This window comes from Mixophyes fleayi, chromosome 3 (genome assembly GCF_038048845.1).
Source record: "Mixophyes fleayi isolate aMixFle1 chromosome 3, aMixFle1.hap1, whole genome shotgun sequence".
NCBI classification, from domain to species: Eukaryota; Metazoa; Chordata; class Amphibia; order Anura; family Limnodynastidae; genus Mixophyes; species Mixophyes fleayi.
In genome coordinates, this window is record NC_134404.1 from 128,040,112 (window position 1) to 128,053,148 (window position 13,037).

Here is a 13,037-nt window from a genome sequence, read left to right on the forward strand (position 1 = left end):
TCACAAAGGAGGAACAAGTATCAGGAAATAGATTTAGCTCTAGTATATGCAAACAATTACACGGAACCTCTCTAAAGCCTCATACCATCTGTCATTTTTAAATACATTTTACAGGCATGTCCAATGCTTCTAGTGTTACCTTACCATTTGGTGTTTTTCTGACATTGCATTCTTTTTTGGTCACTTTTTAGGGGATCACTACTTAATCCATTTCCTTAGTTTGACACACTTAAATGCATTGGGAAGCTTCCAATGATCTCTAAATTGTAAGTAAAGCTGCATTTCAAATACATTCACGTTTTATATTCATTTTAACAAGCACATATAAAGCACCAATGAGTATGTGGCTTACACAGTAGGAGGTTTAGCTATGCAAAGCATCTAAACTACACATGTGCTGTTATAGACCATTATTTTCTATATTTCCGGACTCTCACATATCCAGTGCCACATCTACTACTAGACAACATAAGAGACCAAAGTTTAGGGAGGTGCCTAAAACACTGAATAACTCATACTTGCCAACTTGCTAAAGTTGGCTTCCGGGAGCCTGCCAGGGGAAATGGGCGTGATGGGGGCAGGGCTCCAAAATTTGGTTCATTTTGGCCCCGCTCCCTTGACGTAATGACGCAAACGCGTCATTTGACAGTAGGGGGCGGGGCCAAATGCTGCGATTCCCAGTGAATCGCGGCGTTTTGGACCTAATTCTGCCCACTTCACTAGGAAGTGGGCAGAATTCTGCCAGATGCATGATATTGCCACACTCTCCCGGGAGTCCGTGAGACTCTCGCAAAATGCGGGAGTCTCCTGGACATTCCGGGAGAGTTGGCAAGTATGGAATAGCTGACATAATGTAGCTCATTTAGTATTTTTAATTGCCTCAACAATAGGCATTGGATGTTGACATGGAGGAGTAGCAGCTGGCAGCTTCTTACCTGTGAATCCGCTATGATTTCACAGCTCAGAGCCACACTCCCAGGTGCAGAAAATGCCAGTTTCCGCCCACCTTCCCCCCCACTTGCTTGATTCACACAAGGAACAAAGCTTGGGGGGCACAAAGCCTGTTGGATGTGGCCCCCGATATAGCCCTGCTTATAACCATCTCAGTGCCATAAGATTAGTGGCAGATCTGGTACCAATATGTAAAAGAGAGAACAAAATCTGAAATAGGAAATTATAGACCTGAGAGTCTGACTCCAGTCGTGGGTAAATTATTTGAAGGGATTCTGATGGATGTGATTCTGAAATCTATTTTAGAAAATAATTTGATAACACAGTGTCTGCAGGATTTCATGAAGGACCAGTCATGCCTAACAATTATTAGTTTTTCTAAGGAAGTGTCACAGAGCATGTCTCACCTGATCCTGCATGATGATTGTGTGTGTGTTAATCACTACAAGACTGACTCATGGTAAGGCGCACGTGTAGAGGGGAGTAATCTGGTCATTGGGCTGGGGGGATTCAATAAGAGCTGTTGAAGAAGGGGATAGTGATGGCTTTCAATTTTGGGCTATTGTTTCCCTAGCAGTTTTATTTATATATATATATATATATATATATATATATATATATATATATATATATATATATATATATCCCAAGAGGTAGCGGTCTTGTTTAGGAATAGAAGTCGGGTACACATGCAGAAGGGCTAGGGCAGGGTCTGGAGCAACGGTAGTTTTCCAAACAGTGGACATCAAGGCAAATACCTCACCCCAGAGTGGCTGGAGCACCGGGCACGTCTAAAAAGCATGAAAGACATCAGCTATCTGGTCACAGTGGCGCCAGCAGCATTTTGATTGATTTGGCCAGATCTTGTGGAGCCGGTCTGGGGTTGTTCCTAATCATGCTCTGTATATAAAATAGGGATGGGAGTATTGATATTCCTGAAGAGTGATAAATAGGTAAACAGAGGGGCTGCTCATTGATAGCAAAGTAAATACCTGTAAATATGATCACTTAAGAGAACACATCCAAACACACACAATATGAAGGTTAAAAATAACAGTTTATTAGGGGCAATAACACAGATTAATAATGAAAATAACATGGCTAATTTGAAATGAAAGGTTTGTCATACTGTACAGTATTATACTGGACAATAGTTGAACAATCAAAAAAAGGTGTGCCTAGGTGAGAGAGCACATAATAGTTTAACAGCAAGTTATTGTACAAGAGAATTCTATTGAAAAATAAATTGAAGTTAATGAAACCAGGAAGGCATTTAAGAAAAAAAATGTTATGTTAAAGAGTGCATGAGATGTTATGCATACTTGCCAACTTTTAAAACGTGACAAGTGTAGAGGGGGGATGGGGTGTGGTGTCGCCGTTGCATCACCATAGCCCCAACCCCTATGTAATGTCTACTGGAGACAGACAATGTACAGTAATTAGCATACATTATAAAAACACCATATATACTGGGAAAAAGTTTAGTCTAATAGTTCAGACATAAAGGTGCCATGATGAATAATAACTGAAGGGCAAACTGACTCCATGGCTAGGATAACTTGGAGTACCCAAATTTGCTAAAAAAAAATATTAATCATAGTTATAGATCATACACACCCTGTGTGTTCATAATGAAAATTATTCATGTGGCAAAGTCAGTGACCACAGCTGATTTAGTATTGGCTAGAATAGCAACTTCTTATTGTTCCAAACAAATTTAATGTAAAAATGCGATTGTTTTATATACTGTAGTGTAGAGTAATGATAGGTGACACTGGACTGTAGCTACAATCTGGTGCACTTTTGGTGATAATTTGCTGCTGCTCATTGGTTTAACAACAAAATAATTCAATATAAAAATTTGCTTTATGATAGCTGCACTATAAGTGTGGTTGAAGTGTTTTTGTGGTTTGTCTGTGATATCTGAGGGTTCCACGGTAAATTTGGTAAATTTGTTACATGAAAGGTACATGGTGAATTCATAAATAATTACCTAGAAAATTTGGCGTTGAATGGTTTTTCGCACATTTTTGTAAACTCAAGCCGAGTTAGGAATCCTGCTTGAATCCCCTGAAAATCAGCCCTTGCATTATGCAGCAAATAAGTAATAATATTTTGCTCCTTTTATCAAGTTTCCGTTATAGTCCATGTCATGCAGATTGTGTGTGTATACACACATAGAGGTAAACTGTGTACAGTACATTACAACCCATCACTTTCCTTCATCACACAGCCTGTGGCTTAAATGTGTATCCTGCTTCATCATCCCTCTTCCTGTAAGCAAGTCGGGCCATGACAGACAGTAAAAATGTCTCTATGATTAGCAGATGGTTGTTCATCACTGCAAAAAGACAAATAGAATAAAGCTTGTTTTATCGTCTAGAGTTAGATTCATACTCACAAGGCATTATGTACTCTATCAAAATCAAAGGTCAACATTTATGAAAAATTAATGAAAACCAGGGCACAGGAGAGAGGTACTGTAACCCGTAGTAATCAGAAGTTTGTTTTTGTTCTGTAACCAGCGCTATACAGAAAACAGTATATGATTAGTTGCTATGGACAACAACACCTTTTACCAGTGCGCAAGTTTTCATAAACTTTATTTTAAATTCTCTCCTTTAACAGACTTTAACTTATACACAATAAGACTAGATACTGAGAATGATATACATAACATGAGATATGGCAATGCACAGTTGATCAAAAAACTGTTAGGAAGAAAATTTTCCATTGACAAATCTTAAAATCCCTGCACTGTTTCTGGAAGTAGTAACATGTAGTAGTTTCCAGATTATGGACATACAACATGGTCATACAACATGGTTGACCATACAGATTATGGTCATAGAACATATTGATATACAGATAACCACATGTTAGGCTTAAGTCACATAAGATGTGTTTCTCATACTTACTAAGGATGTTCACTGACCCCAGTGTTTTATTTTTATTTTTGGTTTTGGTTTTGGATCTGTATTAACTTTGTGTTTTGGTTTTGGCGAAACAGCCCTCTAGTGTTTCGGTTTTGGTTTTGGATCTGTATTATTTTGTTTTAAATTGCTAAAAAATGCTAAAATCACATAATTTGGCTCTTTTTTTGTTCCTACATTATTATTAACCTCAATAACATTAATTTCCAGTAAATTTTTGTCAAGTGACAAGAACATTGCTACCCCTGTTTCTGTGTGACCAATATCATTGAGCGATGGCACTGGAGACTGGAGAGTGACAAGAACACTGCTACCCCTGTGTGTGTGTGTGTGTGACCAATGGCGCTGGATCTTCTGGGGGGGGGAGGTACTTATGGAAATCAAAACCTGTGAGATCCGATGACGCAATGATGACGTTTTGCCTATATTCAGATCCAAGGAAGCGGGAAAGTACCGAGCCAGCTCTGCTCGGTACTTGGATTGGCGATGTTCGGGGAACTCGGTTTTTGGAAAACCAAACTTGAGCATCTCTAATACCTACCAATAGAGATGCTTGGGCTCGCTTTACTGAGATCCAAGCCCACCTGAACTTTGCGCGATGTTTATGGGGACTGCTATTTTGCAAAATGTAACAAATTGTGCATGTGACTAACGCTAGTTGAAGCTTGCATTAGCCACTAAAGCCTATTGGGAGAGTATTGCGGTACAGGGATCTTCGGATCCCTCACCGCAACTAACCTGCTCTTCCCTACGATCACTATTTCAAAGGTGGCCACTTTGCGATAGTGACCATGGAGACAGGTCTTTGCAAGAACAGCAGTTTTTCGTGACTGCTGTTCCTAGTGAAGACTTTTAATAAATAATAACAATATTTCAATCCTTATCTTTGTGATAAAGATTGAAATTAATCGTGGTTAAAATGTGGTGGGTAATAATAGTATTCAGCTTCGTGTCAAATAGCTTCACTTGCTCGTAAATGATAATGATGATAGAAAATTATAATTTTCTAATATAATATATTCAGATTCTGCCATGTTTGAACTACATTAGTGAACAAAATGTAAGTCACCCCCCCATCTCATGGCATGAGGTAGGGGATTTGTCTGACTTGTTTAGCTGGTCAGAATTAGCATATGAAATGCTGTGATATATTTTCACTAGAAAGGTAAACTCCTCCCACTTGTGTGAGTGAACTGCTTCACTAGTAGACAAAGACACAGCTTTCTCTCCCTTCCCTGATTTCAACCTGGTAGGACACATGGCACTCTGCTGTACTTGATGGAAACTGCAAGCTTAATGCAATGGAGGTTTGTGCATGTGAGGGGCCTGGGAAGGCCATTTATATTATTATTATAAAAAGACAGTTGTCAGCGCTTATCCAACTGTCTTTTTGTTTTGTATACATATATTGCCACGCAGTTGGTACCATATACATAATGGGATATACCAAGCACTGGTTTTTTGCCAATCAGCTGGTATCATATATAATATGGGATATACTGTGCGCAGGCTTGTTTTTTCTCTCATTTATATTAGAATCAGGCTAGTAGGCAAAATGTAGTTTTAATGGATTGAATTGAATGTGGCTGAATCTGGATAGATATAGTTTTGTCTTTGGTTTGCAGATGTTAGAATATAGCTGAGATATAGGGGTTTGTATACAGATGTATACAAATGGCGTTTGTGTTGGTTTCAAAAGTTAGATTAAGTTTTGGTCAGTATATGTGGATTTTAAATGGTAGCATTTGTGTTTGTTGCAAAAGTTATTTGGAATAGATGCTATTGTGTAATATTTCTTGCTGGCTCTCACTCTTACATTTTGCAAGTATGGTATATTGCATTACTAGAGGTTTATGCAGTCTAATAAGAACTGGGCCCTCTTACTGTTGCTATAAAAGTTTAATTTTCAGGAAAGTAGGCCTTTACAAGCACATGCGGCTAACAAGCCTGGTATGAGGACAGCCATTTTAAGTATTGTGAGCTGTTTGAGTTGCTAGAAACTTCCAAACATGCTTGTAAGATGGCTGCCATTGTTAAATAATGTGATTAGAGAAATAGGCTCCTGTGTTAGGTAAATAATATCTGACAAACTATAAACTATTTGATACACTACACAATAGTTAGTTAAAACACACACATAATGACTTGTGTGTATATATGTGTGTATATATGTGTGTATATATATGTATATATATATATATATATTTATTTATTTATTTTTTTCTTAGGTTAAATCAGAATTACCTTTGCGAGGAATTGGTTGACGGCAAGTGTCAGAAATTACTAGAGATGGTCACTGACACCCGTGTTTTGGTTTTGTATTCAGTTTTGGATCTGGATTACCTTCGAGTTTTGGTTTTGGTTTTGGTTTTGTTTGGTTTTGTTTTGCTATTTTCGCAAAAAATAATTTTTTTTTGTCTAAAATAACCTAATTTAGTGCTCCACCAGTTTCTTAGATAAGTGAGGTAATTCTAAAGCTAATAAATTATGAAAAAAACAGTTTAATCCCTGGTAGGCCGCCCTTAATTTGAACACTTGTCTGCAAATTATACAGACAAACCTGGTTGTCTACCTCCTCCATCTTTGATTATTAGCAATGTAGCCATCGTCTTTGGGTGTATATTACACCCTACACTTGTAGTTGAATATTAAAAAAAGCAGCCTGCACAGACTGTGGAACTAGAAAGTAAAATTAAATGGACCACGGTAGTTTGGTGGCTATCTATGCTCCCCCCGCCCTCCACTTGTAGTTGAATATAAAAAAAAGCCGCCTGCACAGACTGTGGAACTAGAAAGTAAAATTAAATGGACCACGGTAGTTTGGTGGCTATCTATGCCCCCCGCCCTCCACTTGTAGTTGAATATAAAAAAAGCAGCCTGCACAGATTGTGGAACTAGAAATTCAAATATACAAAGAAATGGACAAAGGCAGTTTGGTATCTGTCTGCATCAGACCCCCCCCCCCTCCCCCCCATCCACTTGTAGTAAAATAGAAAAAAAACAGCCTGCATAGACCGTAGAACTAGAAATTTGAATATACAAAGAAATGGACAAAGGCAGTTTGGTATCTGTCTGCATCAGATCCCCTCTCCACTAGGAGTAAAATAGAAAACTATTCAGTCGTTATATAATCTAGAATATAAATAGAAATTGAGAAAGGCAATTTGGTATCTGTCTGCATCATAATTATCAACATCCTTATTAGTGCCCTCGTCACCTCCACAAATCTCCCCCTCATCCTCTTCTATTTCCAAAGTGGCATCCTCAATTTGTGTATCAGCGGCTACACTCGGGCTGTTCAGGTACACATCAGCAGAACTGCTGAAAGGGCCCTTCTTTATGGGTACACTAACAGAATGCTCACGATTAGACATACCACTGTTGGATGGACTCTCCACAGGGATTGGTGTCATTTGTGAACCAGAGCAAACATTATCCTCTAATGCAGGGGTGTCCAACCTTTTAGCTTCCCTGGGCCACATTGGAAGACGACGAGTTGGTTTGGGCCGCACATAAAATACACTAACGATAGCTGATCATCCAAAAAAACATAGAAAACATAGTTAACATATTAAACTTACTTGGAAATGAAGTTAGTAAGAATTAGGAAACCTGTTGCAGAATCATGATTAGAGAACACAGCTAGTTCCTAATTGCATGGTGCAGAAAGTCCAAATTCAGAGAAACAACAATAAGATACTGGATAATCTTTCACTGCTGCTGATAGTTGGCGCGGGTGACTCCTCTGTGCTGCGCTACGCAATGGATGTCGGGTGTAATGACGTCACCCCCAACATTCACTGCGAGCACCGCACGAAGGAGGAGACCAGGGAGGGAGCCGGAGCGCCAGCTGACGTGACCGCAAGGTAAGTATTTTCTTTTTTTTTTTTTGCAGGATATTTTTTTCATTAACAGCGCTGCCCCCTTGTCACAACCGCTGGGCCGCATTTACAGATAGGTTGGGCCGGCTGTGGCCCGCGGGCCGCGGGTTGGACAACCCTGCTCGTATGCCTTACTGTTATCTTGCAGCTCGGCTTTGACGCGTAACAGTAGTTGTGCACCAATTGTAGGCTGGGTAACTTTTGGGGATCTGCCACTAATAGCCAAAGGTGAAGGCCTCATTCTCTCTTTTCCACTGCGTGTGTAGAATGGCATGCGTGCAATTTTTTTTTTATCGTCTCTTAACTTTTGCTCAGTTACACTTCTTTTTCGCTTCAATACAGTAAATTTTTTTGGGGTTTTTGTTTTTTGCACTAATTTGGAAAAACTCTGTTGTTTGACATCGCCTTGGCCAGATGACGTACTGGGAACACTAACATCAGGACTGCTGACTGAACCTGGTTGCTCATTCTGATCATATGTGGACTGCTTTGAATCCATTCTGAGCGCAAAGCACTGGGGAGTGCTAAAAATTATTTGGTAGATACTGCTGACAGATATGACTTTTGACAGCCAGAAATATTTATGCACAATTATAGGGGACACTCCAAAAGCACTGAGGAGTGCTAACAATTAGTTGGTAGATACTGCTGACAGATATGACTTTTGACAGCCAGAAATATTTTTGCACAATTATGGGGGACACCCCAAAAGCACTGAGGAGTGCTAAAAATTAGTTGGTAGATACTGCTGACAGATATGACTTTTGACAGCCAGAAATATTTATGCACAATTATGAGGGACACCCCAAAAGCACTGAGGAGTGCTAACAATTAGTTGGTAGATACTGCTGACAGATATGACTTTTGACAGCCAGAAATATTTATGCACAATTATGGGGGACACCCCAAAAGCACTGGGGAGTGCCAAATATTAACAAAAAATAATAAACCTCTATCCTCCTCTCTTCTCTAGCGATTTTCGTTAGAGCAATTGCAAGAAGAATATTGGATTCTCTGTCCCTGCTCTAATCAGCCTGTGACTACACCCTGCTCTCTCCCTCTGTCAAATGGCGATGGATTGCTGTGGAGGCGTGTATTTATAATGTTGAAGTATCGCGAGAACCGAGCCCCGAGATCCGATGACGTTCGGCCTCGATTTGGATTCGGAAAGGGCGGGAGAGTACCGAGCTACTCAGCTCGGTACTCGGATACCCAAAGTTCGGGTGGGTTCGGTTCTCGGGGAACCGGACCCGCCCATCTCTAGAAATTACATTATTAAATGGTCATCCGTACATTTGCCAGACTATTAGGGAGATTCTCCCACCTGACCTGATTAAGGGAGTATGACATGTCTCCAATATTTTTTATATTGTCTCTGGTGTTACCAGCAGCCATTGACTACTATTTATCTCACTTGGCAGCTTAAAAAATCCTCGAAACCCCCAAACATAGGTACTGTATGTTCTAGACTGTAAGCTTGATAGAAGTTGCTAAGATTCACATAAAGTAAATACAACTACTTTGGTGATTATATAGTCTTCACAACAGCTGCTTCTATTACCCTCCTCATTGCAATTCTCAATTTAAAAGAGAAACCTTGCTTAGTAGAGGACTAGATGATCATGTAAGAAGATTCAATTGCTCATCATTCTATTCTACCAGATTTGGAGATGTGTATAAACACAGGAGGGAACTTTTACATTTGTGTCCATATCTATAGTTGTTTATAAAGTGCCAAAGGGGAAGAAGTCTGATTCCTCCACAGTAACTCTACCAATTCTTTAAGGAAAGAGAGGTCCTGGAAAATCAACCTATTGATTGCTCTTGCAGCAGAATGGACTCTGACTTAAAAGATGTGTCCTTGAAATCTGCCACCAAGGGACATCGCCTTTATTCTAAACAAAATTAAATTTCTAAAACAGAATTGTCAATTTGAATTATAGAAGGCAGTTGTAGGCCTGAGGTCAGAAAAGGAGCAGTGGCTGTAGAGTTCAACTAGAATAAGTAACTTGAGTAGACCACAAGACTTTCCACCAGGACATCCAACTTCTGAAACACAAACAGGAGGACAAAGACAACAAAACCAGAACGAACAACCTCCATATTAAAAACTTTCTAGGATCCATTTCAACCCAACTGAAGCCATTTCTGCAAAACTTCTTCGAGCACCTGGCTCCAGATCTTACCCCAGATCAATATTGTATAGAAAAAGGACACAGAACTCTTCGGATAAGTCTAAGAAATGTGCAACTGCTAGAGATGTGTTCATAATACTCCTTTATTGTAAAGCCAAAGACAGTCTGGGAAAAGAAGTAGCTACTTCTTTGACTATATCAATCTTTCCATATATCAAGAAATGGGACTTTCCTTTAGTATTTTTATAAATCATAAGGCAGAGAACTTTCATTGACAATTCCAGATGAAGCTCTAAACATTTCGGCCAAGCTGAGTCTTCTGCTTCCACTGGCTACTCAAAGGTTCTTGGAAATTGAGTCTACAAATTGTGAAAAGCCACTTGCTAAGAAGAAATGTTCATGGGTCTCAAGTTGTTAAAAAGCCTGAAATACTTTCTCTGAAAACCCCAAAAATATCTATATACTGAGATCCTGCATAGTCTGACAAGATAGGACTGAGAAAAAATATTTACAATTCCTTTTTTTGTCACTGTTTAAATATGTTTGTTTATTTCTGCCTGTAACCTCTCCAGATTGTGGGAACCAGTGAGTACCTCACCCTTTATGTTCTCTAAAGATCTACTTATATATTTAATGTATTAAACACTATTTTAAGATATTGTGTTGCCATCCTATTGATAATTGAGAATTCCTAGAGGGAACAACCCTATAAGTGATAGGTGAGGTTAATGTTTATATTCACTATTTTGATCTCGAGCCCAGATTAGTAATACCAGCTTTACACCCCATACGGAATTCATTACCATTAAAGTGTATGTTTATATGTTTTTAACAGTAAGTAAGCTCATATGACAAGCTTGCTATCGATTATATTGTAAACATTTTGGAATTTAATCTCATTTCACTCTATCTTTGTTTTTTATACCTGCATTCATCTCAACTTACCTTATTGCACTGGGGAATTTATTGTTTTTACATTCTCCTTCCACATTTGTATAATTTTTTCTGGATATTATCAAGGGAAACTCACATTCTTCTCAGCCCTTAGATCCAAGATTAACTTAGTACACAAACCGGTCAAGTACCATAGCTCTTGTGCAAGTTATCAATTTATATTTCTTTTAAATATTGATGCAAAGTTAATATATAAATAGATAATGATGATTATTTTAATTTTTATTTACTCTAGTCTTATTCTGAATCCCCGTAGCCTTGTTAATAATGGCCATGTAGGGTTTATTCCAAGTAAACAAGTGAGGGATAGTATAAGACAAACAATTGATCTAAGTTAAGATCATAAGAATCATTAATAAAACTAAGTGCCTTGCCATACTTCTTTCAACGCAGGCCATGAAGCTATTTGGTCAAATTTCGTGGCCTTTCATCTTTAAAATCCTGTAAAGATTATGTATAGTTGGAGACCTTCTTACCACCACAGATGTCTTTTCCTCTAACCTCATTCTGGAATGGTCGCGAAGTCACTTCGTGGCTATGCAACATTGCAGACTTTTCTTTGCACCCCATAGAGGTACGCAGGTAAAATCTGTGATTTTAGGGTACCGTAGTACCTGGAAATGAGCGCAGTTGAACATCAAAGTGATGTTTGACGGCTCATCACTGACAATTGTATCGGCCCCAATACCTTTCAAGCAAGTCACTTCAAATCCAGCATAACTCACTGAAACATGTCCAAAATTGTATCTCCCAAATTATTTGGTAATAATAATTAATACCCATGAGACTTCATAAAATATTCCCCTCTTCTTCACCTCTTTGTTGAGAGATATGTAGACTGAGAGGAGAGGTTCTCCATATTTGGTAGAATATCACAAAATTTCTCTATTATGCAGGTAAAGCCAATCAGAGTGGAGGAGAGATTGAACAAGTGGGAATTAAAACCAGCAAAAGTAAAATAAAGGAAGTGTATTTGAAGGGATCAGATGCTAGAATAAAAGAGGTGATAATTGTTGAAGCAGAGGAACGCAGACTAGGAATAATGGTATATATAAGAGGGGAGCGAAAGAGAATGATCACTAACAGGGCTGAGAAAAGATATAACAAACAAAGAAAGGTGATACAAGTTAATAGTGGGATAATGGAGCCTGAGAGGAATTGAACTGAAAGAGTGAAATGGGGAGGTGGGAAACAGTAAAGGAAAAATCACACCAGTGGAAGTAAACTGTGAGAAAGATAGACCTCATAACGTAGAAACAGAGACAGTGACAGGAGGATTAACAGTTAAGAAGCCTATTAAAGAAAAAAAAAAAAGCAAGATAATTTAAGAAGTGAGAGTGAGAGACAGGAGAGTATAGTGTATGGAACAGGGCAAAAGAGGAGAGTGATAAAAAGAGATTTACAGGTTATATAATAAGACAGATAAAGAAGAGGAGCAGTTTTACAGCATCAATACAGAGATTATAAAGAAGGAGTAAGATCAAGGGGAGTATTATTCAGATTGATGAAGTTGATAGACAGTAGAATGCTTATGTCTTCAGAAGTTTATCTAGAGATAAAAGTTTGACTAACTTAAGCCAAAAGTAATATAAGTAATATAACATAAACAAGTTGTATATATGTGTTTAATAATAAATTCTAAAGACTACTTAACAAAAATACTACACCCAATAATAAAAACCATGCTTATCTTTATTTGGGATTGTCATCTATCTCTCTGTTTAGGTTGACGGTTCTTTCTTGAAGAAAAAAGGAAGTTCTCACCTCACAGGGTACCACAAATATTAAAAAAGGTCAATTATAAGATAAACAATCAAGTATTATGTGAATATCCTTGAATCACAACGGTACATTTTACTAATGATTTTATTTCGTTATATGACATCTTGAAATAAAAAAGTAAAAAAAAAAAAGAATCAGGATAGTAAACTGCAAAGCCCAATATACCTAAAATGGAATTTGCTCTGGTAACTTTTTCCTGCTTATGGAAAAATTCAGGAAGATTTGCGTACATTATGGCTTTATGACTGTGAATAGGGTTACCATATTGGTCATTTAATGCAATGTGCATACTGTATGGTTGCACTTTAATCACTATTAATAAATCACACTGTTCATTAATGTGTTGTAATCCTCAGTTACTCCGTGATAATCACATCTGAACCAAGACATTTTTATATGCA

General features: G+C 38.2%; 1 protein-coding gene across 4 annotated transcripts in view; it reads right to left on the reverse strand.

The window, feature by feature from the left end:
* Positions 1-1,979: 1,979 nt before the first annotated feature.
* SLC51A (solute carrier family 51 member A) overlaps positions 1,980-13,037 on the reverse strand; it is a 39,625-nt gene continuing 28,567 nt past the window's right edge. For 2 of the 4 annotated variants that reach the window (XM_075202335.1, XM_075202332.1), the window contains exon 9: positions 1,980-3,292. In XM_075202335.1, the coding sequence (XP_075058436.1) occupies positions 3,177-3,292 (116 nt within the window). In that variant the 3' untranslated portion in view covers positions 1,980-3,176. Of the gene's footprint in view, positions 3,293-12,527; positions 12,594-13,037 lie in introns of those variants that run through there. The other 2 variants (XM_075202333.1, XM_075202336.1) reach the window with 2 other exon arrangements.